This window comes from Pristiophorus japonicus, chromosome 6, assembly GCF_044704955.1.
Source record: "Pristiophorus japonicus isolate sPriJap1 chromosome 6, sPriJap1.hap1, whole genome shotgun sequence".
NCBI classification, from domain to species: domain Eukaryota; kingdom Metazoa; phylum Chordata; class Chondrichthyes; family Pristiophoridae; genus Pristiophorus; species Pristiophorus japonicus.
Genome location: NC_091982.1, coordinates 111,201,274 through 111,227,231, shown reverse-complemented (window position 1 = coordinate 111,227,231; position 25,958 = coordinate 111,201,274). Strand labels below are relative to the sequence as shown.

At 41.8% G+C, this 25,958-nt stretch overlaps 1 protein-coding gene across 1 annotated transcript in view; it reads right to left on the bottom strand.

Annotated features, from left to right (window-relative positions):
• Positions 1 to 4,696: 4,696 nt before the first annotated feature.
• Positions 4,697 to 25,958, bottom strand: part of chmp1b (charged multivesicular body protein 1B) — a 34,367-nt gene continuing 13,105 nt past the window's right edge. The window contains exons 5-8 of the mRNA XM_070883125.1: positions 24,373 to 24,480; positions 19,729 to 19,772; positions 8,765 to 8,837; positions 4,697 to 5,534 (exon numbers count right to left, since the gene is read on the bottom strand). Coding sequence (XP_070739226.1) covers positions 5,490 to 5,534; positions 8,765 to 8,837; positions 19,729 to 19,772; positions 24,373 to 24,480 — 270 coding nt within the window. The 3' untranslated portion in view covers positions 4,697 to 5,489. The remainder of the gene's footprint in view (positions 5,535 to 8,764; positions 8,838 to 19,728; positions 19,773 to 24,372; positions 24,481 to 25,958) is intronic.

The following is a 25,958-nucleotide window of genomic DNA, read 5'->3' as shown; positions in this document are numbered from 1 at the left end:
GCAAGGCTTAAAATGAATCTTTAAGTGAGTTTTGAATCAAGCTTAAAAAGGCTTTGCATTTGTTTTTGATGTAGCTTGAAGCTTTGAAAAATGAAAAAATACATATCAAACTGCCAGAAGGGCTGCTTCTTCCAGCCATCTGGTGAGCATATTCTTGAGGGCTACAGCGCAAAGATTACAACTGTCATTTAATCTGCAGCCTCAGGATGTGGATCATGTCTTCCTTAGAAATGAAAGGTTGGCAATAAATAAAACCTATCAGTGCCTATTGTTCACACAAACAGGAACCTCCAAAAAAGCACTAAGGTCTGGGATTGTGTTGACATTGGCAAGCAATTATCTCAAGATGTCATAAACTATCAAATATGGGTGAGATGGGGAGAAGCAGAGCTTTAAACCAAAGAAATATATCGATGTCGATTTCGTGAAGTACATGGGTGCAATTTTATAAAGCAGTTGTCTGGCTTCACTGAAAAGCTCGAGAACTAAGACCAGTCCCTAAAGGATGCTGACTCGAGATGCAAGTCCTGTATGCTTTAATATATATAGTTCTACAGACAGCTTATAGGATTGCCAATTTAATCTTATTTGAATAAATGGGTTACATTTTGAGATCTTACTTTAAAGCCTCTATCAATTTAACCACAAAAACTACAGACTGATAAATCTACAGTAACATGCGGACAATTAATGCACATATTTAGTTACAATAGGTACAAAACCTCAAATTAAGGCTACCATATAAATTGAAACAATATACACATACGCACACACATTTACATACCCACATAAATAAAATCAACTATAGTTCAGGGCAGTAACTTAATCTCAGGGTTCAGATGACTTGCTTTGTTTTTGTGGTTCTTTATGTTATTGGATTCCTTGGATTAGATTACTGATTTACAGTCTCTCTCATAAAACCCATCAGTCCTACCACCCCCCCCAAAAATCTTCTATTTCATAAATAATATAAAATTGGAACTTTTTCCATTTAGTAGGAAGATTAAGCATAACCCAGTTAAGTGAAGCTTAGCACAAACTGCAGCATGGTTAAGTCCCGGGACATTGACAAGGCAATATTAATCTTACACACATTCTCATAGTCCAAATCAGCTCATAACATAATTGTTACAAATTCAACAGGAAACTTCAAAAAGGACTGGACCATACAGTGGGTTCTCAGTCCCTTTCACCTTTCTTACTATTGAGATGAAAGTTTCCAACCACTATTGGCTGCAAGGGCTGGTTTGCATAAACTAAATTAATCAGAACTGGCTCAACCTACTACCTAGCAGATGAAATTCCACAGCAGAAAGCTGCAACAATTAATACTTCTCAGAGGTCAGAGATCACATTGGCGCAGAAGGTGTGCTAATAAGACTATTAGCCCAGATTTTGCTGTCGCAGAGCATCTAATGGCATCTGCTGTTAGTTAGACTTGTTTGTGTACTTTTAGGATTTAAACATTTTTGCACCGTAAGTTGCTCGAAGTACGTGCATCTGGGAGCTGAGTGAACAGAGAAAGCAGCTGTGTATCTCCGTAACCAATCAGATTGAAGGATTGTGAAATTTATAGCACAAAGAATGAGAAGGGGGGTGAATTAGAGTGGGTGAATTCAATGTCAAATCAGGTACTGAAAGAGGGAGAGAGGGAAAGAAAGATTGGATTGAGATAAATGAAAAGTTAAATAAATTGTTACATTTTTAATTTGACATTTTTAAAATCTCTAACAATTACAACCTGAGAGAGACTTCACACTTGTAATAGTTAATTTCCGGTGCTAGAGAGGTTGATTGGCAGCAATTAACACATCGTTAAGTTACTTACACTTGCAATGACAAGACTTAACTTTCTATGGCGAGTTTGGTTTGTATCTACCACACATACACTGCAACTTCACGCCATTCAATCCATTTCAATGATGAGGCGAGATGCCGTTTTCACAAAGCTAACAGCAGAGAAGCGCAACATCAACTTTTGGATATTTGAGTTCAACCGCACAACTGTTCCTCGCTTGAAGTTGCTGTACACAAATAACGGCGAGCGTCATAGTCTCATCGTTAATTTGACAGCAAAATCTGTCTCACTGCGTCAGCTGTGGCTCAGCTGTAGTACTCTTGCCTGAGTCAGAAGGTTGTGGGTTCAAGTCTCACTTCCACTTCAGGGATTTGAGCACAAAATATAAGCTGTGCCGTTTTTTGGGTGAGATGTTAAATAGAGGCAATGGGCCTATTTCTTAGAAGAGCAGGGGAGTTCTCCCTGGTGTCCTGGCCAATATTTATCCCTCAACCTTTATCATTATCTGGTCAATATCACATTACTGTTTGTGGTAGCTTGCTGTGCACACGTTGGCGGTCATGCATCCTACATTACAATAGTGACTGCACTTCAACAGTACTTCATTGGCTGTGAAGCACTTTGGGATATCACGCAGTCATGAACGGTGCTATACAAATGCAAGTTCTTTCTTTCTAATGCAAGCTGCCAATGGCATTTTTAGTTTTATAAATAGGGACAAAGATGAGGATAAATGTGTACAAGACAATGGTTAGGCCACAGCTAAGAAAGCTGCATGCAGTTTTGGCCACCCCACTCAGAAATGAAAATTAAAGCATTAGAGTCGGTACAACATAGATTCACCAGGACAATGCGAATGATGGAAAACTATCGATATGAGGATAGACTGGGATTATTTGCACTGAAGCAGAGAAGGCCAAGAGATTTAATTGAGATTTTACTTTTAATTATGAAGAATTTCTGTTGGGTGAATAGGGAAAGATTATTTCCTCTGTGCTGAGTCAGCGCTGAAGGGATCAATAATTGAAGTGAGAAGAGTCGGAAGAAATTTCTTCATGCAGAAAACTGCTTGGAGTATGGAATGTTTTGTCAGAATAATTGGGGCAGAGACAATTACTTCTTTTAAGGGAAAATTGGATAACTATTTGAAGCAGAAAGTGCAGAGTTATGGAGAAAGAATAGGGCAGTAGGATTAGTTTAGGATTTCAGAACCGTTACACATACAATGGGCAAAACTGCATCCAACTAGTGCTGTAAACATTTAAGCAAAACCAGAGACTGTTAAAAGCAGGGAACCTGTGGAGCTGGTGGCAGAGCTCTGCATCTCCATATTCAATCACATACATGGAGCACCACTTGTTGTCTTATGGTTACTAGTGAAGTTCACAGAAGTCAGCTTTTTAATTTAAGTGGCTGGTGGAAAGCAAAATTAAAATACTTCATTGGTTGAAAAGTGCTATATAAATGCAACTCCTGTTTTTCTTTTTATGGTTCAGTTTGAAATTATCCCCAAGCACCATCAAGACAGAAGCTTCTCAAGGATTTTGACTGCATAATTACCAAGTGGTTGATCGACAAGGCCAGCCAGTAGCAAGCGGGTTATAAGACCAAATCAAGCTGCAAGGTTAGAAGAACAGGCAGGAATAGCTAGGCTTCACGATATTGCAGGCCTTGTAAAATATGCTTGCTAAAAACAGAAGTGCTTTTTAAACTGTCAGTTTATGGCTGATAAAATGCTATTTGCCTTAATATTCCAGGCAATTTGTGCCACACTTAAATCAATTACGAAGCAAACAAAAGCATATTTTTAAATTACTGCCGATAAATTTCTCAAAATGTAGCAGCTTTGATCACATCAGTACTGCATGAATAGAAATTAAACTTAATAAAAAGGATTACTTCACTTATATATGCTCAAAATGAATTTACGCTGATCGGCATGTTGTTACAAGTGAAGATTAGAAAAGGAAGAGCTGGTTCCTTGTGTAAATTAAAATGGGAAACATATGCTGCAGTAATTGCACACAAGTGATGACAGAATGGCACGTGCAATTAGCTAGGAAACAATTCCAGATCTTAAAGCCAGATCCATAAGTCAAAGAGCATGCCACCCCCTTCAATGGCTTTGTGGATAAAGGCACTGCCCAGAGTAGAACAGAACCACAGACCAGTCCCAAGTTCGATCCTTGGTCAGTCTTCAGATAACTGCTCCCAGACAAAGCACTGGTCGGGGTGCTACAATTGGTCTCTGCACGGCAGGGGGGGGAGAGAAAGAGAGAGAAAAAGAGGGGGGGGGGGGAAAAAGAGAGAGCGAGAGCGAGAGCGAGAACCGAAGTTTCTGCCTCCAATCACAATCCAGTGAATCCTGCTGGAAAGTGCACAGCTGTTGACATCAGTCAAGGATGGGACAATGCCTCCCACAAATGTATAGTCTGCAAACACACACAGCTTGTGTGAAGGGCTAGAAACAGTAGAAGAGTATCCAGCACAAGTCAATGTTTGCAGAGGGAAGTAAATTGAAAAGAAAAGTACATGGAGAAGACCACGCTGATGTCCTCCAGGTTATTATTTAAGAAATGGCAGGGCAAGGGCAAAATCACTAGTCCATGCACCATTTTCCCACTAAAATGTTAAATTCCACTTCAGCTTCTAATCAAAATCATAGGGGAGATCGTATCTCAGAGTTTGTGGCAAGTTGAGATAAAGTTGAACAAAATCTCACTTCCATTAAGTCTTTTGCTTTTAAATTGCCAAGTTTATTCCACTGTTCCTATTAACAAAATATAGGTAAAGAGCCCTTAGGTTAAGAAAATTAGACCTGCAATTTAAATGAATGGCTGTTGTTGGAGGAGGGTTCAAAATGGGCGAGAACAGTTTCAATTCACAGTAACGTACACATTTTGGCTCAAAGAACCTTTAATTGTGGGGTCAGAGTACAACAGAAGAAACTCAGAATCAAAATCAAACCGACATGAAAATCCCGTATAGACACACAAGCTCTGCAATCAATGTGTGATCATCAGGAGATTTAGTACAATAGTGCTCATTTTGTACCCCTCCCCATTCAGGTTACATCTCACAAAAATGAACAGTCTTGTTCAGACTCCATAAATAGATTACATTTGACAATACTCAGAAAACATTCTGGCAACTACAGAAACAGCTGTCCATAAGTTAAATTAAAAGCAGATTAAAAACAAGACTGTCCAGTGTGGTGAAAATTGGATAAACATACCATAGTACTAAAAATATTTTCAATCATCTTTTAATCCAAACTTCTGTTTTGCTCATGATGCAATCTGAATATTTAAGATACAATTTAATAGCAAAATTATAATACATTTTTGAGAGGGAAAACTGCCTCAGCACATAAATCATGGACATCCTTCTCCAGATAGAAAAGTGCACCTGAATTTAAAAAAAAAAATGTATTCCCAGTTTATACTAGGAAATGTGCTTTACAAAAGATAGTGAAGGAAGCTGTGAATGACTTAATGTATTAACCATATTATAGGTTTACTCCTGAACACTGACACTGTTGGAGATAGTGTACCAGCGACTATACTACAAAGAAAATCCCAATATTCTATGCAACACTACAGTCATTTTTTTCTATTTGCAGATATATATATATAAAAAAAATCAGGAAATCATTCCCAGAATAATAAGGCCAATAATTTTCTTCTCAGCTTTATACTTGATCTCTGAGCCTTGAAAGTCGTTGGGAGAGGTCATCCTGTATAAAGCAATGGACTTGAATTAATTCAGTAGTTAATTGCATTTAGAAAGTAATATGAAAATATTTCAGCCTACGACACATTTAAGCTTTCAATGGGTTGAAGAGTACAGTAGCATGGCTATCTTATCGGACGAGTAATCCAGATGTCTGGACTAATAATGGAGATCGCGAGATCAAATCTCACCCATGGCCGCTTGAGAAATTGAATTAATTTTTTCCAAAAATCTCAAAATGCAAAAACCCACGAGTTATGGATTGTCGTAAAATCCAACTGAGCAGGAAACCTGCCACCTTTACCTAGTCTGGCCTATATGTGACTTGACTCTCACCAATGTGAATGACTCTTAGCTTCCCTCTGAAGTGGCCAAGCAAGCCAGTTATATCAAAACCTTTGCTGACATGGACTGCACTAGTTGAAGGTGGCCCACGCCACCTTCTTAGTGCAACTAGGGATGGGCAATAAATGCCAGCCTTGTCAGTGACATCCATATCCTGAGAATGAATATTTTTAAAATAACTGAATTTGCCTGGGATCACTACAGTTTAACATTATACTAAATCTGTTTCCTCTTATTTGCCTTATGCTACTTTGATTCGCACATATGCTCACCTCACTGCCAAGAGGGCAAATGTATGTAATGACAATTTCCCCAACTCAATCTGATTGATCCCTAGGGTTTGCATTTCAATAATGATGAAATGGGCAGCATTTTGGCATTTCCCAATCTGACACACCACCTAGTGGCTCTTCAAAGCAAAAAACATCTAATACAGGTAAGGTCAGTAATAACCTTTTAAAATATTGCTTGGATTGCTACAGGCACAATTCGGGTACAAAAACAACTGGGATTACCTTATTAGACAGAGAATTCTCATTCTCCCCTACACTCCTTGCACAGTGGCCCAGGTACAATTAGCTGGTGGAGGGAGGAGGAGAGCAGGAAGAACTGATGTCAAGTTTAAAGGGAAAACCACTGAAGGTAAGTGGGCACAATTCGGGGGGGGGGGGGGGGGGGGGGAAGCAATAATTCTACTGCAATTCAGTAGGAAAGGAGTTTGCAATGCTGGCCATGTTGAGTGAATCATCAGGCATGCATGAGCAACACATTATCTGATATTGCATTGCTAGCGGAGACTGAGCCATAGGGGTAACAGTTGAGGACAATGGTGACCTAGTCAACCATTAAGCAATGCTATCAATACATTACAACATGGCTGCGGGTGTCCATGCTGCAGATGGTGATGCTGCAAATGGCGAAGCTATGTAACTGGCTCCCTGCTGATCACAGCAAGCTGAGGCAGTTGTACTTGATCAGTAGCTGGTAGGTGCACCAGGGTCTGCAGGTATGGTTTGGTGTCTAATCTGCCTCGCATGCCTTTCATCTTGTACAATATCAACTATGAAATACTGTATATACGGCTGATCCTCTACCTCACATCCACCTATCCGCACTATCCCCATATCTCTGGATTCCCTTAATAGCCACTTCCTCCACTATTGCTGTGGCCTTTGTGGGACAGCTAGTCTCTGCAGAATTGAGAGAAGTTGTGGACCTTATCCCACCAGCAATTGAATTGAGACTGCCCAATCCTGATTTACATGGGACTCAGAGGCTCCAGATTTTCAACTGAGCAGTCAAGGCTGGGTTGAATCCAAAGCTCCAAAAGGCAAAATGTCAATTTGCAATCAATTGCATCTCCTTGCAGAATGTCCGTTCACTTGCGAACAAGGCCCTTGCCGTCCAAAAGCCTATCGTGGATGATCACATTGACATCATGGTCCTGACGGAAACTTGACTGAGAGGTGATGACACCTTACCTTTAAAATGAAGCCTCCCTGCCTGGCTATAACTTCCACCATTTGTCCCGCCCAGACCACCAAATCACACCTTGGTCTGTCCCCGTGCCTCTGGCACGTTCTCTTCCTTTGAACATGGATATATCCTCAGCTTTCCTCCCTTAGCCTCTGCACCGAGTGACTTCTCATCCTCGGTGATTTCAACCTCCATCTCAATTCATCATTCTCTCTCTCTCTCTCTCTCTCTCTCTCTCTCGTTCACCAGCCTCCCTTAATCTCCCCCTCCATGTGAACTCCCAACCCATATTCATGACCAACCCCTTGACCTTCCCATCTCTCGTGGCCTTGCTATTCCTACCGTGTCAATTGCAGACAAGGCCACCTCAGACCATTTCCTTGAATCACTTTCCATCCACATTCCCCTACCCCCACCCAACCCGACTTCCTTCTGCGTCCGCCCCTGGAAAAAAAAAACTCTCCTCAAACTCTCTTACAACTGGACTTGCCAACTCCAAATTGTCCAGCCTTTAAGCCCTCCATTCACCATGACATTTCTGCAGCCACCGATCTGCTCAAGCACACCCTCACCACTATCTTTGATGCCCTAGTCCCTATAAAACTATTGTTCTCTCACCCTGGCCATTCCCCCTGGTTCAATTCTTTTTCTTCTAAATGCCATCTAATAGCTCTCATCTTTGCTACCTCAAGTCCAAGGAGCGCAGACTTGAACGGATGTGGCGGACAACTGGTTTAGACCCATCTTCAATCTCCTCCAGCCACCTGTTGCCTAGATTCCAAGCTCTGGAACACTCTGCCTGAACCTCTCCTCCTGTATACCTCTCTTTCCCCCTTTAAGACACTCCTTAAAACATACCTCTGAGCAAGCTTTTGGTCACCTGCGTTTATTTCCACTTGTGTGGCTTGGTGTCAAATTCTTAGCTCATAAGACTCCTATGAAGTGCCTTGGAACGTTTCACTGCTTTACAGGCGCTATATCAATACAAGTTGTTGTTGTTGTTAAGACGCTCCTTAAAACCTACCTCTTTGACCAAGTTTTTGATCACCTGCCGTAATTTCTTCTTATTTGGCTTGTTGTCAAATTTTTAAATTTTGTCTTTTAACACTCCTCTGAAGCGCCTTGGGAAGTTTTATTACGTTACAGGCGCTATATAAATACAAGTTGTTGTTGTTTGGTTTCCAGCACAGTTATCATCAGTCTGAGGCGGATTAAGCAGCCATGCATTATACAGATCAATAAACGATCTAGTAAAACGACAGCGAGCAGTTCAAAAAGACATTATTCCACAATGAAGAGTCAGTAACTCTCCAGTTCTAAATAAGGCACCTTAATGAAAATCAGGTATGTAGCAAAATACACAAAAATAATGTTGTTGTAATGGTTTCAAAAATGCAATGTTTAAGATTTTACCTGTTCTGCTGATGCCACACTGGCACCAACTGATCCCATTTGGCCTTCAGGAAGTTGCAGGTTCAAATCAAGGCTAGGAAAAAAAACACACCCTATATTAGACTGCTCATCATTAGAACTAGAATCAGAAAATCCTGGAACTACTCAGGTCAGGCAACATCTGTGGAGAGAGAAACAGAGTTAACGTTTCAGATCCATAACCTTGTCAGAACCTTTATTAGAACAGTGGCCACACCATTGGAAGTTTACTTTAAAAGAAACTCAGCTCTAGGTTGGAATTTTAGAAGCACAATGGAAGTGACCACCACTTCTGAACTTATCAGATGGGGTTCATCGTTTTAGTGCCTCGACAGGTTTCGCTTCAACCATGCTGAGACAGAACACTATGGCATTTAGAAGAAAAATAATTGAATTTAAGAGATTGACTCCTAAATACAACCTATTCTGTAAATTTGAAAAATGTGCCCAACACCAGGCTGCTCTTTTTAAAAAAAAAAAGCACAAATTGACACTCTGTATTAGTGCACTCCAGATTCCTTTGCACATCATGTGCGTGCATACATGTGTGAAATGCTGCCTGAGCAACAAGCTCTTGTGGTTTACAGCAGTTACAGGGCATGTTATGTGGTCACTAATACAGGAGACAGCACTCTTAAAGCTAGGCTGATCTGCAACATTTCACTTCAATGTTAGGTTATTGACATGGTGGCTATATCATATGCTGAATACAATTATGGAAAGTTTAGCAAAAACAAGGAACAAAATGTCTTTAATAAATCCCTGGCATCATGCTGAGAGGGCAAATTAAACAAATCCAGCAAACATATCGCTTTCCTTCTGCAAGCAGCAAAAACATGTCACTTTCAAACTAGAATTTGCTTTGGCAATTAAATGTACATTAGATATTAATAGTTTCAGAATGCAGCTTGTCTAAATATTATTTGAAATAAGTTTCAATTTCCTACATGAATGCAGAACTTAAAAATTACCAAAGGAGATGTCCATTATAATAACTAGCCACCTCAATAACATATCTGAATAATGCACCAACTTGAAATGTCATTGTCATAAGCAGGCTTGAAGGTCTGTAATTGAAATTCATTTAATCAATCTGCCAATATGCCAGAATTTCACTAAAGCAGCCACTCGCTGTGCCTGGACAGAGGAATTGTTTCTATATTTTATTACTGCACATTGGCCAGCTAGCAGTGATTAATTTCCCTGCCCCGACAGAATATCCAGCAAATTAATCATAAGCAGGAAAATTGCCACGTTACCCCACTAGGCAGGAGCTGCCTGCACCAGACCTGCAGTGTCTTAGGGCCACGCAGTTCAGGTACCAACTACTGCCACACTCTGATCATATTCACTGGAAAACTCTTCAGCCTTTAAACAGGAATGAGGTTACAGGAACTTTGTATTGAAACAGAAAATGTAGTGAAACCTGACCACAAATCACTGGGTCTTCTTTGCACAATTCCACAATGGTTGATAGAAGGTCACAAGAATGTACATCAGATTAAAAATACAAAGTCTACTTCCATTGGGTGTCAGCAGGACACAAATTATGTGTCAGTCACACTTTTTTTTCCCTCCTCTTTACAACTGCAAGTGCCAAACCAAGATATACTTCAGCTCTTTAATGTAAAGTCTGCTCCACAGAAAATTCAGTAAAGGGAAAGGCAGCAAGTTTAAATAATGAAAATATATATAATAAATCAAAACTAAACTCATGTTTTAATAATGGCGTACTTAATAAAAAAACACTTGATAAGGGAAATATATTCCACTACCAACATGTGCAGAAATGGCATGTACAAATGGTACCAGAAACATGCAAGTACCTGCATTGTAATTTGCAATAATTTGCAGGGGATGGGCACCAGGATGTAGCATTAGAAAAGAGAAACAAGGTGCACAAAGGATGGGGAGAGAAATAGTAAGGTATTAGGTGGGGTCAGACTAAGAGAGAATACAAGAAGTTCTAAGATAGGTTTATCGTGCATGTGTGTGAATGCTGTGTGGTAAATAAGGTTGGTGAGCTACAGGCACAAATAGCCACATGGGAATATGATGTGGCGATAACAGAGACCTGGCTCAAAAAAGGGCAGGATTGGTTACACCTGTACTAAATATTCCTGGATATAAGGCGTTGAGGAAAGATAGGGAAGGAAAGAAAGGAGGTAGGGTGGCAGTATTGATACAGGAGAATATTACAGTGCTGGAGAGAGAGGATGTTTTGGAGGGCGTCGAGGACAGAATCTATTTGGTTAGCGTTGAGAAAAAGTAGAGGTGCCATTACACTACTGTGTGTATTCTATAGGCTGCCAACTAGTGGAAGGATATAGAGGAGCACATTTGCAGGGAAATTACAGAGAGGTGTAAGAACTATATAGAGTAGTGATAATGGGGATCTTCAACTACCCTAATATAGACTGGGATAGTAATAGTGTAAAAGGCAGAAAGGGGGAAGAATTTCTGAAGTGTGTTCCGGAGAATTTTCTTGATCAGTATGTTTCCAGCCCAACAAGGAAGGAGGTATTCCTGGATCTGGTTCCGGGGAATAAAGTGGGTCAAGTAAAGCAATTGTCAGTCAGGGATCATTTAGGGAACAGTGATCACTATCATAAGGTTTAGATTAGCTATGGAAAAGAACAGGGAGCAATTAAGTAAAAATACTTAATTGGAGGAAAGCCAATTTCATTGGGTTGAGAATGGATCTGGCCCTGGTAAACTGGAATCAAAGATTAACAGGCAAAACTGTAATCGAACAATGGGCTGCCTTTAAAGAGATGATTCGGGTACAGTCGAGGTACATTCCCACGAGGGGAAAAAGGGCAACCAAAATCAGAGCTCCTTGGATAGAGAGTGACATGAAACAGAAAAATGAGATATGCCAGGTTGAGAATACAAGCAAGAATCAGGCTGAATATAGAAAGTTCAGAGGGGAAGTGAAAAAGAGGGGTAGAGAGAGAGTATGAGAATAGATTGGCAGCTAATATAAAAGGAAATCGAAAAGTCTTATAGGCACATAGTAAACGGATAGCAATAGGAGGGGTGGGGCCGATAAGGGATCTAAAAGGAGACCCAAACATGGAGGCAGAGTGCATGGCTGAGGTACTAAATGAGTACTTTGCATCTGTCTTTGCCAAGGAAGAAGATACTGCCAAATTCACAGTGAGAGGAGATAGTTGAGATATTGGGTGGGATAAAAATTGAGAGGTGGTACTAGAAAGGCTGGTTGTACTTAAAAGTAGATAAGTCACCAGGACCAGATGGGATGCATCCTGCAATGCTGAGGGAAGTAAAGGTGGAAATTGCAGAGGTACTGGCCATAATCTTTCAAACCTCAGATACAGGGGTCGTGCCAGTGGACTGGAGAATTGCAAATGTTACACCCTTGTTCAAAAAAGGGTGCAAGGATATACCCAGCAACTACAGGCCAGAGGGGAAAATTTTAGAATCGAAAATAACAGTCTCATGGACAAGTGTGGATTAATTAAGGAAAGCCAGCACGGATTTGTTAATAGCAAATTGTGTTTAACTAACTTGTTTGAGTATTTTGGAGGCAAGAGGGTATTGATGAGGTCAATGTGTTTGACGTAATCGACATCAACTTCCAAAATGCCTTTGATAAAAGTGCCACAAATAGGCTTGCCAGCAAAGTTGAAGCCCGTGGAATGAAAGGGACAGTGGCAGCATGGATATGAAATTGTCTATGTGACAGGAAACAGTAGTGGTGAACGGTTGTTTTTTGGACAAGAAGGAGGTATACAGTGGTGTTCCCCAGGGGTCGGTTCTAGGGCCACTGCTTTTCTTGATATATATCTTCACATATAAAGACTTGGACTTGAGTGTACAAGACACAATTTAGATTTGCAGGTGACACAAAACTTGGAAGTATAGTAAAGTTAGGTGGAGAGTGAGACACTTCAAGAGGACATAGACAGACTGGTGGAATGGGTGGAAACGCGACAGATGAAATTTAATGCAGAAAAGTACGAAATGATACATTTTGGTAAGAAAAATGAAGAGGCAATATAAACTAAAGGGTACAATTCTAAAGGGGTGCTTGAACAAAGAGTGGGGGTATATGTGCACAAATGGTTGAAGGTGGCAGGGCAGGTTGAGAAAGCGGTTAAAAAAGCAAACGGAACCCTGGGCTTCATAAATAGCAACAGAGTACAAAAGCGTGGAAATGAAGAACAACCTTTTTTTAAACACCGGTCCGGCCTCACCTGGAGTATTGTGTTCAATTCTGGGCACTGCACTTTGGGAAAGATGCGAAAGCCTTAGAGTGGGTGCAGAAAAGATTTACAAGTACAGTTCCAGGAATGAGGGACTTCAGTTATGTGGTTAGACTGGAGAAGCTGGAGTTGTTCTCCTTAGAACACAGAGAAAGTTGAGAAGGGATTCAAGCGAGGTATTCAAAATCATGAGGGGTTTAGATGGAGAGAAACTGTTCCCATTGGCAGAAGGGTTGAGAACCAGAAGAGACAGATTTAAGGTTGTTGGAAGAACCAAAGGAGACATGAGGGAAAACTTTTTTATGCAACAAAAAGAAATTGTAGTGTTACAGGAAAAGGGTGGGACTAGCTGAAGTGCTCTTGCAGGGAGCTAGCACGGGCTCGATGGGTCGAAAGCTCTCCTTCTGTGTTTTAACCATTCTATGATTCTATGAATTATCAAATTATAGTTTTAGGTACAATAGGCAATTTAAAAGCAGGTTTGAAGAACTCAGTAATTCAGTGAAAAACATTCTAATGTAACAATTCTAATTGAATAGAATAATAGTCCGGTTACAGTAAAACTATCCATGTACAGTGGAGGAAAAAAAATCCTTTGCCAGATAAAGATTATTCTGAAGAGGCTGGCAGATCATGTCATACAAAACATTATACTGTGCTTTGGCAAAATTAGTTGTGGATAAAAATATTGATGCTCCTCTCTATGAAGTTGCACTGTGCTCAGATCAGACCGCACAACGAGTACTGCTGCCAGTTCTGGCCGCCGTGATATAACTGAATCATTCAAGTGCTGGATGCTGATCCCTGACATCAACGGTCGAGTTATGAGTAAAGAGTGAAGGAGCTTGGGCTTTTCAGCCTGGGAAAGGTGATATTATATGCAAGAGGGAAAATCAGGGGTAAAGTAATTTGGTGTAATTCATATATAAAGAAAAACATAGAAACATAGAAAATAGGTGTAGGAGTAGGCCATTCGGCCCTTCGAGCCTGCACCGCCATTCAATGAGTTAGTTCATGGCTGAACATGCAACCTCAGTACCCCATTCCTGCTTTCTCGCCATACCCCTTGATCCCCCTAGTAGTAAGGACTACATCTAACTCCTTTTTGAATATATTTAGTGAATTGGCCTCAACAACTTTGTGGTAGAGAATTCCACAGGTTCACCACTCTCTGGGTGAAGAAGTTTCTCCTCATCTCGGTCCTAAATGGCTTACCCCTACAGAAAGACAGAGTAAGGTTTAAAATGCATTCATGGTAGAATAGCTGAATTAGGCAAAACATAGGTGGTCAGAGAAATTCTCTTAGGAGATAAGAACACCCACAGGATTTATGTAGACAGCTCACAGTAATAATGAGAAGACCGCAATGTTCCAGTCACATGAGATAACAGACACAAGGCCTCTTTGAAATGGGTAACAGACAGGTGGTCTGCCAAGGTTACAGCCTGAAAGCTAGTATGGGAACATATTTACAGAAAAGTAACACATAACCTATAGGGAAGGGGGGGCTTTTCCCATAGCAAATGATGTACCAATTAGAAATCACTAACCAATAGAATCATTAGAAATTACTGTAACCAATAGAATCATTAGAAATTGCTGTAACCAATGATATTGCCTGTAATGTCATTGGTATTAACCAATGTATTAGTAGCAGGTGGACGGGGACTGGTGGCAAATAACCAATGGAACACTTCATGTAGTTCCACCATTTTGACTGTATTTGAACTATGTAAGAATATAACTGCGCAGCTTGTCCCATGAGATCAGTGTGGGGAGCACTCAGTAAAGTACTGATTCGGCCAGATCTCCCTTGATTAATCAGGTTTTTAATAAACAACTCTTCACTTTAAAAGACCTTTCTTGGGTCGAGTGTTATATTTTTAATACTCCACAACATTTGAGATATACAAGATAGTTAAGGGAGTGGAGGAGGTAAATCTGGAATACTCCAAGGGGGAGTGTTTGCTAGTGCTGTTGGGGAGGAGTTAAACTAATATGGCAGGGGGATAGGAACCAATGCAGGGAGATAGAGGAAAACAAAAAGGAGACAAAAGCAAAAGACAGAAAGGAGATGAGTAAAAGTGGAGGGCAGAGAAACCCAAGGCAAAAAACAAAAAAGGCCACTGAATGTAAAGGGGCTGCAGCAGGGGTCAAAACTAAAAATCATGGTTTAAAAATTAGTATTAAAACACTACCTAAACGCACGCAGCATTCGAAATAAAGTAAATGAGTTGATGGCACAAATCATTACAAATGGGTATGATTTGGTGGCCATTACAGAAACATGGTTGCAGGGTGGCCAAGACTGAGAATTAAACATAGAGGTATCTGACGATTCGGAAAGATAGACAAGAAGGGAAAGGAAGTGGGGTAGCTCTGTTAATAAAAGATGATATCAGGGCAGTTGTGAGAAGATATTGGCTCTAATGAACAAAATGTTGAATCATTGTGGGTGGAGATTTGAGATAGCAAGGGGAAAAAGTCACTGGTGGGCGTAGTTTATAGGCTCCCAAATAATAACTTCACGGTGGGGCGGGCAATAATCAAGGGAATAATGGAGGACTGTGAAAAAGGAACGGCAGTAATCATGGGGGATTTTAACCTACATATTGATTGGTCAAATCAAATCGCACGGGCTAGCCTGGAGAAGGAATTCATAGAATGCATACGGGATTGTTTCTTAGAACAGTATGTTACAGAACCTACAAGGGAGCAAGCTATTTTAGATCTGGTCCTGTGTAATGAGACAGGAATAATAAACGATCTACTAGTAAAAGATCCTCGGAATGAGTGATCACAGTATGGTTGAATTTGTAATACAGATTGAGAGTGAGGAAGTAGTGTCTCAAATGAGCGTACTATGCTTAAACAAAGGGGACTACAGTGGGATGAGGGCAGAGTTGGCTAAAGTAGACTGGAAACACAGACTAAACTGTGGCACAATTGAGGAACAGTGGAGGACTTTTAAGGAGCTCTTTCAGAGTGCTCAACAAAAATATATTCCAGTGAAAAAGAAGGGCGGTAAGAGAAGGGATAACCAGCCGTGGATAACCAAGGAAATAAAGGAGAGTATCAAATTAAAAACCAATGCGTATAAGGTGGCCAAAGTTAGTGGAAAAATAGAAGATTGGGAAAATTTTAAACCACAGCAAAGAATGACGAAGAAAGCAATAAAGAAAGGAAAGATAGATTACGAAAGTAAACTTGCGCAAAACATAAAAACGGATAGTAAAAGCTTTTACAGATATATAAAACGGAAAAGAGTGACTAAAGTAAATGTTGGTCCCTTAGAAATGAGAAGGGGGATTTAATAATGGGAAATGTGGAAATGGCTGAGATCTTAAACAATTATTTTGCTTCGGTCTTCACAGTGGAAGACACAGAAACCATGCCAGAAATTGCTGGTCACAGGAATGTGGGAAGGGAGGACCTTGAGACAATCACTATCACTAGGGGGGTAGTGCTGGACAGGCTAATGGGACTCAAGGTAGACAAGTCTCCTGGTCCTGATGAAATGCATCCCAGAGTATTAAAAGAGATGGCAGAAGTTATAGCAGATGCATTCGTTATAATCTACCAAAATTCTCTGGACTCTGGGGAGGTACCAGCAGATTGGAAAGCAGCTAATGTAACGCCTCTGTTTAAAAAAAGGGGGCAGACAAAAGGCAGGTAACTATAGGCCGGTTAGTTTAACATTTGTAGTGGGGAAAAATGCTTGAAACTATTAAGGAAGAAATAGCGGGACATCTAGATAGGAATAGTGCAATCAAGCAGACGCAACATGGATTCATGAAGGGGAAATCATGTTTAACTAATTTACTGGAATTCTTTGATATAACGAGCATGGTGGATAGAGGTGTACTGATGGATGTGGTGTATTTAGATTTTCAAAAGGCATTCGATAAGGTGCCACACAAAAGGTTACTGCGGAGTCAGTGAAAATGTATTAGCATGGAGAGAGAATTGGCTGGCTAACAGAAAGCAGAGAGTCGGGATAAATGGGTCCTTTTCGGGTTGGAAATCGGTGGTTAGTAGTGTGCCACAGGGATCGGTGCTGGGACCACAACAGTTTACAATACACATAGATGACCTTGAAGAGGGGACAGAGTGTAGTGTAACAAAATTTGCAGATGACACAAAGATTAGTGGGAAAGCGGGTTGTGTAAAGGACAGAGAGGCTGCAAAGAGATTTAGATAGGTTAAGCAAATGGGCTAAGGTTTGGCAGATGGAATACAATGTCGCAAAGCGTGAGGTCATCCACCTTGGGAAAAAAAAACAGTAAAAGGGAATATTATTTGAATGGGGAGAAATTACAACATGCTGCGGTGCAGAAGGACCTGGGGGTCCTTGTGCATGAATCCCAAAAAGTTAGTTTGCAGATGCAACAGGTAATCAGGAAGGCGAATGGAATGTTGGCCTTCATTGCGAGAGGGATGGAGTACAAAAGCAGGGAGGTCCTTCTGCAACTGTATAGGGTATTGGTGAGGCCGCAGTTTTAGTCACCTTACTTAAGGAAGGATATACTAGCTTTGGAGGGGGTACAGAGACGATTCACTAGGCTGATTCTAGAGATGAGGGGGTTACCTTATGATGATAGATTGAGTAGACTGGGTCTTTATTCGTTGGAGTTCAGAAGGATGAGGGGTGATCTTATAGAAACATTTAAAATAATGAAAGGGATAGACAAGATAGAGGCAGAGAGGTTGTTTCCACTGGTCGGGGAGACTAGAACTAGGGGGCACAGCCTCAAAATACGGGGGAGCCAATTTAAAACCGAATTGAGAAGGAATTTCTTCTCCCAGAGGGTTGTGAATCTGTGGAATTCTCTGCCCAAGGAAGCAGTTGAGGCTAGCTCATTGAATGTATTCAAGTCACAGATATAGATTTTTAACCAATAAGGGAATTAAGGGTTATGGGAAGGGCGGGTAATTGAAGCTGAGTCCACGGCCAGATCAGCCACGATCTTGTTGAATGGCGGAGCAGGCTTGAGGGGCTAGATGGCCTATTCCTGTTCCTAATTCTTATGTTCTTGTACTTTAAATCACAATAGACCAAGGGGACACAGGTTCCAACTAGTAAGAGATAGATTTAGGAATTAAAACAGAAAACAAGTTTCCACAAAATGTGTGATCAGTCTATGGAACAGACTTCCAGGAAGAGCAGTGGAAGTAGAAATTCTGAAAGCAGATGTAAAAAAAAAACTGGAAGCTGAAATAAGGGGAACATTAGGACTTTTGGTCGAATGTCCTATCTCATCCATATTTGTATTGTACAGAACATTCAGAGCAGAAAACCCATTTTGAAAACTCAACGAACTTGAATTTATTTCGAAGTTCTGATGAAGGGTCATCGACCTGATACGTTAACTCTGTTTCTCTCTACACCGACGCTGCCTGACCTGCTGAGTATTTTGTTTTTATTTTTGGATTTATTTTGAAGCCTTCAAATCCTCAGGATGTCCTAAAGCGTTTCACAGCCAATGAAGTACCAGAAGCAGCTAAGAGTTAAATAATCAGATAATCTGTTTTAGTGGTGATGCTCTTTTTTATCCATTCCTGGCATCACTGGCAAAGCCAGCATTTATTGCCCATCCCTAATTGCCCTCGAGAAGGTTGTGGTGAGCCGCCTTCTTGAACCGCTGCAGTCCGTCTGGTGATGGTACTCTCAGTGCTGTTAGGGAGGGAGCTCCAGGATTTTGACCCAGTGACAATGAAGGAACAGCGATATATTTCCAAGTCAGGATGGTGTATAACTTGGAGGGGACTTGTAGGTGATGGTGTCCCGATGCGCCTGCTGCCCTTGTCGTTCTAGCTGGTGGGTTTGGGACGTGCTGTTAAAGAAGCCTTGGCAACCTGCTGCAGTGCATCTTGTAGATGGTACACAATGCAATCACGATGCGCTGGTGGTGGAAGGAGTGAATGTTTAAGGTGGTGGAGGGGGTGTCAATCAAGCTAGCTGCTTTGTCCTGGATGCTGTCGAGCTTTGTGTATTGTTGGAACTGCACTCATCCAGGTAAGTGGAGTGTATTCCATCACACTCCTGACTTGGGCCTTATAGATGGTGGAAAGAATTTGGGGAGTCAGGAGGTGAGACACTCGCCGCAGAATACCCAGCCTCTGACCTGCTCTTATTGCTGGTCCAGTTAAGTTTCTGGTCAATGGTGGCCCCCCAAGATGTTGATGGTGGGGGGATTCGGCAATAGTAATGCCATTGAATGTCAAGGGGCAGTGGTTAGACTCTCACTTGTTGGAGATAGTTGTCGCCCGGCACTTGTGTGGCACGAATGTTATTTGGCACTTATCAGCCCAAGCCTGAATGTTGCCTAGGTCTTGCGTGTGGGCATGGACTGCTTCATTATCTGAGGAGTTGTGAATGGAACTGAACACTGTGCAATCATCAGCAAAATCCCCACTTCTGACCTTATGATGGAGGGAAGGTTGAGGGATAAATGTTGGCCAGGACATTGGCAAAATGCCAGTGCACCTCCCTCAGAACTACACTGAAATGTCAGCCTAGATGTTGCGCTCTAGCCTCTGGAGTGGTGCTTGGACCCACAATGTTTTGACTGAGCCAGGGCTCAGAAAGAGGGTTCGAAAACATGGAACACCAGTTTAAACCAGACTCTAAGCCAGAGTCACATGGTGAGAAGGCAGCACTTAAAGAAGAACTCAGCATCATCCAAAATTCTTAAGCAAATATGCATCCATACTAACCCAGCTTCATCAGCCATTTCGTGCAGCAGTGAATCCACTTGGTGCTGGAAGAAGAAAAAAATGAATTATCAACTTGAGTATACACTGCTAAAAAATAACTTGCATTTATACAAATTAAAGAATCATAGAATGGTTACAGCATAGGCGGTCATTCGGCCCATCGAGCCCGTGTCAGCTGTCTGCAAGAACACTCCAGCTAGTCCCACTCCCCTACCTTTATCCTGTAGCCCTGCAATTTTTTTCACTTCATGTACTTACCAATTCCCTTTTGAAAACCACAATTGAATCTATCTCCACCACCCTTTCAGGCAGTGAATTCCAGATCCTAACCACTCGCTGCTTAAAAAAAAAAGTTTCCCCTCAGGTTCTTCTGCCAATCACGTTAAATCTGTTCCCTCTGGTTCTCGACCCTTCCGCCAATGGGAACAGTTTCTTTCTATCTACTCTGTCTGGACCCACCATGATTATGTGAATGCATCTATCAAATCTCCCCTCAACCTTCTCTGCTACAGCCCCAGCTTCTCCAGTCTACCCAGGTAATTGAAGTCCCTCATCCCTGGATTCATTCTCAAACCTTTTCTGCACCCTCTCCAAGACCTTCACATCCTAACTAAAGTGCGGTGCCCAGAATGGGACACAATACTCCAGTTGAGGCTGATCCAGTGTTTTATAAAGGTTCATCATAACTTCCTTGCTTTTGTACTCTATCCTATTTATGAAGTCCAGGTTCCCGTCGGCTATTTTTACCTCTTTCCCAACCTGCCCTGTTACCTTCAACGATTTGTGCATATATATGCTCAGGTCTCTCTGTTCCTGCACCCTCTTTAGAATTAACCCCAGCTTCTATTCTCCATTGCCAATCGTCTTTTTAAACTCCTCTCCCCAGTCTCCACCCTCACCTCCGACAATAAGTGTGAGGAGCTCATTGATTTCTTTGTCGCTAAGATTGAGACCGGTCAGCCGCCTGTCTCTTCCCTTCCTTACCCTAGCCCACCAGGCCAAACTTCTTCTAATGAAGCCCCTTGCCCTAGCTCTGTCCTCACATCTTTCTCCAGTTTCTCTCAGATCTCCCCTCATGACCTTTCCGAGCTCATCCTGTCCATCAGACCTACTTCCTGCTCCCTTGACCCTATTCCCACCAAACTGCTGACCACTCAACTGCCTTTTCTGGTTCCTATGTTAACAGTTCTCTCTCCTCAGGTACTGTCCCATTCTCCCTCAAATTTGCAGTCATCACTCCACTCCTCAAAAAACCAACCCTTGACCCCTCCGTTCTTGCAAACTACCGCCCCATCTCCAACCTCCCTTTCCTCTCCAGTCCTTGAACGTGTTGTTGCCTCCCAAATCCATGCCCATCTTCCTGCAATTCCATGTTTGCATCCCTCCAATCCGGTTTCCGTCCCTACCACAGTACCGAAACGGCTCTCAGTCACAAATGACATTCTTTGTGACTGTGACAAAGGCAAACTATCGCTCCTCGTCCTTCTTCAATTATCTGATTATCTGAATGGTGGCAGATTAAGAAAAAGGGAGGTGCAACGAGACCTGGGTGTCATGGTGCATCAGTGACTGAAAGTTAGCATGCAAGTACAGCAGGCGGTGAAGGTGGCAAATGGTATGTTGGCCTTCATAGCTAGGGGATTTGAGTATAGGAGCAAGGAGGTCTTACTGCAATTGTACAGGGCCTTGGTGAGGCCTCACCTGGAATATTTTCAGTTTTGGTCTCCTAATCTGAGGAAGGACGTTCTTGCTATTGAGTGTGTGCAGCGAAGGTTCACCAGACTGATTCCCAGGATGGCAAGACTGACATATGAAGAAAGATTGGATCAACTAGGCTTATATTGACTGGAATTTAGAAGGATGAGAGGGGATCTCATAGAAACATAGAAGTCTGACGGGACTGGTCAGGTTAGATGCAGGAAGAATGTTCCCGATGTTGGGGAAGTCCAGAACCAGGGAACACAGTCTAAGGATAAGGGGTAAGCCATTTAGGACTGAGATGAGGAGAAACTTCTTCACTCAGAGTTGTTAACCTGCAGAATTCCCTACCGCAGAGAATTGTTGATGCCAGTCATTGGATATATTCAAGAGGGAGTTAGATATGGCCCTTATGGCTAAAGGGATCAAGGGGTATGGAGAGAAAGCAGGAAGGGTACTGAGGTGAATGATCAGCCATGATCTTATTGAATGGTGGTGCAGGCTCGAAGGGCCAAATGGCCTACTCCTGCACCTATTTTCTATGTTTCTTGACTTTGTCTGCAGCCTTTGACATGGTTGACCACTCTATTCTCTCCAATGTCGTCCAGCTGGGTGGGACTGCACTTGCCTGGTTCTCTTATCTATCTAATCGTAGACAGCTTCTCTTCCCACCCAAACATCATTACCTCTGGTGTCCCCCAAGGATCTATCCTTGGCCCCCTCCTATTTCTCATCTACATGTTGCGCCTTGGTGACATCGTCCGAAAACACAGCTTCAGTTTCCACGTATGCCAATGACATCCAGCTCTACCTCACTACTACTTCTCTTGATCACTCCACGGTCTCTAAATTGTCAGACTGCTTGTCCGACATCTAGTTCTAGATGAGCAGAAACTTTCTCCAATTGAATATTGGGAAGACTGAAGCCATTGTTTTTGGTCCCCACCACAATCTACATTCCTTAGCCACTGATTCCATCCCTCTCCCCAACTTCTATGAGGCTAAACCAGACTGTTCATAACCTTGGCGTCATATTTGACCCTGACCCACATATCCACGGCATAACTAAGACCGCCTATTTCCATCTCCGTAACATTGCCCGTCTCCGCCCTTGCCTCAGCTCATCCGCTGCTGAATGTACCACATCCATGCTTTTGTTACCTCTAGACTAGACTATTCCAACGCACTGCTGGCTGGCCTCCCACATTCTACCCTACATTAGAGGTGATCCAAAACTCAGCTGCCCATGTCCTAACTCACACCAAGTCCTGCTCACTGACCTATGTTGGTTTCCCGTTAAGCAACACTTCGATTTCAAAATTCTGATCCTTATTTTTGAAATCCCTCCATATCTCTGTAATCTTCTCCCGCCCCACAAACACCACCCCCATGGTGTCTGTGCTCTTCTAATTCTGCTCTCTTGAGTAATGTTGATTTATAATCGCTCAACCATTGGTGGCCGTGCCTTCTGTTGCTTAAGCCCCAAGCTCCGGAATTCCCTGCCTAAATCTCTCCACCTCTCGCTCCTGCTTCAAGACGCTCCTTACAACATACCTCTTTGATCAAGCTTTTGGTCACCTGCGTTAATTTCTACTTATGCAGCTTGGTGTCAAATTTTTTATCACATAATACTCTTGTGAAGCACCTTGGGACATTTCACTACATTAAAGGCGCTATATAAATACAAGTTGTTGTTGTTTTTTTAATGTTGCATCTCCTCGTTCTTACACCCCACCTCTTTTCTCTCCTTCCCTATCTTTTCTAAACACCTTATATCCAGAAATATTTAGTACCCAATCCTGCCCTTTTTATAGCCACATCATATTCCCATGTGGCTATTTGCACTTGTAGCTCACCAACCTTATTTACCACACTTTGTGCATTCACACACATGCACTGTAAACCTATCTTAGAACTTCTTGTATTCTTAGTCTGACCCCACCTAATACCTTACTATTTCTTAATCTAGTGCTATCTGTTTCTCCCAATCCTTTGTGCACCTTGTTTCTCATTTCTAATGCTAGATCCTGGTGCCTATCCACCTGCCAACTTAGTTTAAACCTCCCAAACAGCACTAGCAAACAAACCTCCCCACGAGGACATTGGCCCCAGCTCTGTTGAGGTGCAACCCATCCGGCCTGTACAGGTCCCACTTCCCCCAGAACCAGTCCCTATGTTCCAGGAATCTAAACCCCTCCCTCCTGCACCATCTCTCCAGCCACGCGTTCATTTCCTTTAGTCTCCTATTTCTATACTCGCTCCTGCGTGGCACCAGGGGTTATCCAGAGATTACTAACTTTGAGGTTCTGCTTTTTAAATCACTTTCCTAGCTCCCTAAAATTTGCCTACAAAACCTCATCCCTCTTTCTACCTATGTCGTTGATACCAATATGGACCACGACCTCAGGCTGGTCACCTTCCCCACTCAATGTTCTGCAGTCGCTCAGTGACATCCTTGACCCTGGCACCAGGGTGACAACATACCATCCTGGAATCACGTCTGTGGCCACAGAAACACCTGTCTGTGCCTCTATCAATCAAATGTATTAGGGTAAATGACATATTTACTGTCCAGTAGAGCAGTAAGTCATAGGAGTCTAAAAGGTACAGTATGACAGACAGGTTGCTCCATATCTAATATTTTATATACACTTCACAAATAGAACTTTGTGTTCTTTTTTTGGCCAACAGATACGATGGGTTGAATGGCCTCCTTCTGTGCCGTAAATTTCTATGATTCGCAACCTAGAATAATCAAACATAACAGGAAGGATATAGGCCACAAGCTGAGCTTTCTCAAATATTACTGTAGTAGTAAATGAGAACCTTTTCTATAATTGACTTTTGTAGTATGAATACATCCTCAAAAAGACATCCATTATCTGTATCATATCACACATACTTGGTCCATTCCAAGATGAAAATGCCAATGATATCTTCCCTCACCTGTGGTGTGGTTAGAGTTGTGGTGCTGCTCATAGTGTCCTCCATCTGCTGGGTCTGCACATCTAATGTCTCAAATTGGTGCTCAAACTTATCCATTAGAGCAGAAATCTGAGAGAGAGAGAGAGAGAGAGAGAGAGAGAGAGAGAGAGAGAGAGAGAGAGAGAGAGAGAGAGAGAGAGAGAGAGATAAATACATTGCATTACAATTATCCAGACCTTCACTGATGCAAGTTAAAAGCACTTAGGAAGGTATATGCACAAATTACTGCAGAAACGATCTCCACACCCCCATTTCTTTCTTTCTTTCTGTAACTTGGTGTGCCACACAGGTTGGCACAGAATTCAACCTATTCCTATTTTCTGTTCTGCTATCTCTATCATGAGTTACATTGATTCAAAGTGAGGATCCTCATCCATACAGAAGCATGTCTGTAATGCTACTTCCATGTGATTTAATGAAACTTAAGACAGGTGAAAAAATAATTTTTGAAATTTGATCTATAGATTAATTTTTGTTATTAAAATTCTATCATATTTATTGGCAGCTCCAATATGTATTAAATTTCTGCCACAGTCCTGTTCTTTTCCACATATTGTAATTTCTTGGTTGCTTCATAAAATTCTACTGCCTCCCTTCTCTCTAGTTCAGATCCTCAGTGGATGCCAATGGGATGGTTTCTCTTCCCTTTGATTTGTTCCTGGCTGCTAAGCAGGCTAACCATAATACGCATGGGATAAGAGCTGCTGGTCAGAAACACAAGTTTCAATATGTTCAGATATGCTGCTATTTCCAACTAATTGGTTTCCGTAACAGACATTAAAGCCAGTGCTGTGCTCTGCCAGGATACAACAAAAAACGTATATTTTAGAAATAATTATTATAATAAAGATACAAGATTATATCTTCGGACCCTGCCCCCATCTTTTTTTAAAGACATTCCTATTCAGATGGACCAAATCCAATTACCTTGAATCAGCAGCTTTCCCACCAAAAGGTAATTATCCTTGCATTCTATACAAGCTTTGAAAGGATGGTCCCTTTCTTAGAAACATAGAAAATAGGTGCAGGAGCAGGCCATTCAGCCCTTCTAGCCTGCACCGCCATTCAATGAGTTCATGGCTGAACATGAAACTTCAGTACCCCCTTCCTGCTTTCTCGCCATAACCCTTGATCCCCCGAGTAGTAAGGACTTCATCTAACTCCCTTTTGAATATATTTAGTGAATTGGCCTCAACTACTTTCTGTGGTAGAGAATTCCACAGGTTCACCACTCTCTGGGTGAAGAAGTTTCTCCTCATCTCGGTCCTAAATGGCTTACCCCTTATCCTCAGACTGTGACCCCTGGTTCTGGACTTCCCCAACATTGGGAACATTCTTTCTGCATCTAACCTGTCTAAACCCGTCAGAATTTTAAACGTCTCTATGAGGTCCCCTCTCATTCTTCTGAACTCCAGTGAATACTGTTTCTTACTGTTTCTTGCTAGGTAAAGTCAGTCTTTTGCAAAATGTCCTTCTCGGTCTTCTAAGCTGATTTCAAGTACTCCCATTGTATATTTCCAGTCATATTCAAGCAATTCAATTAATCG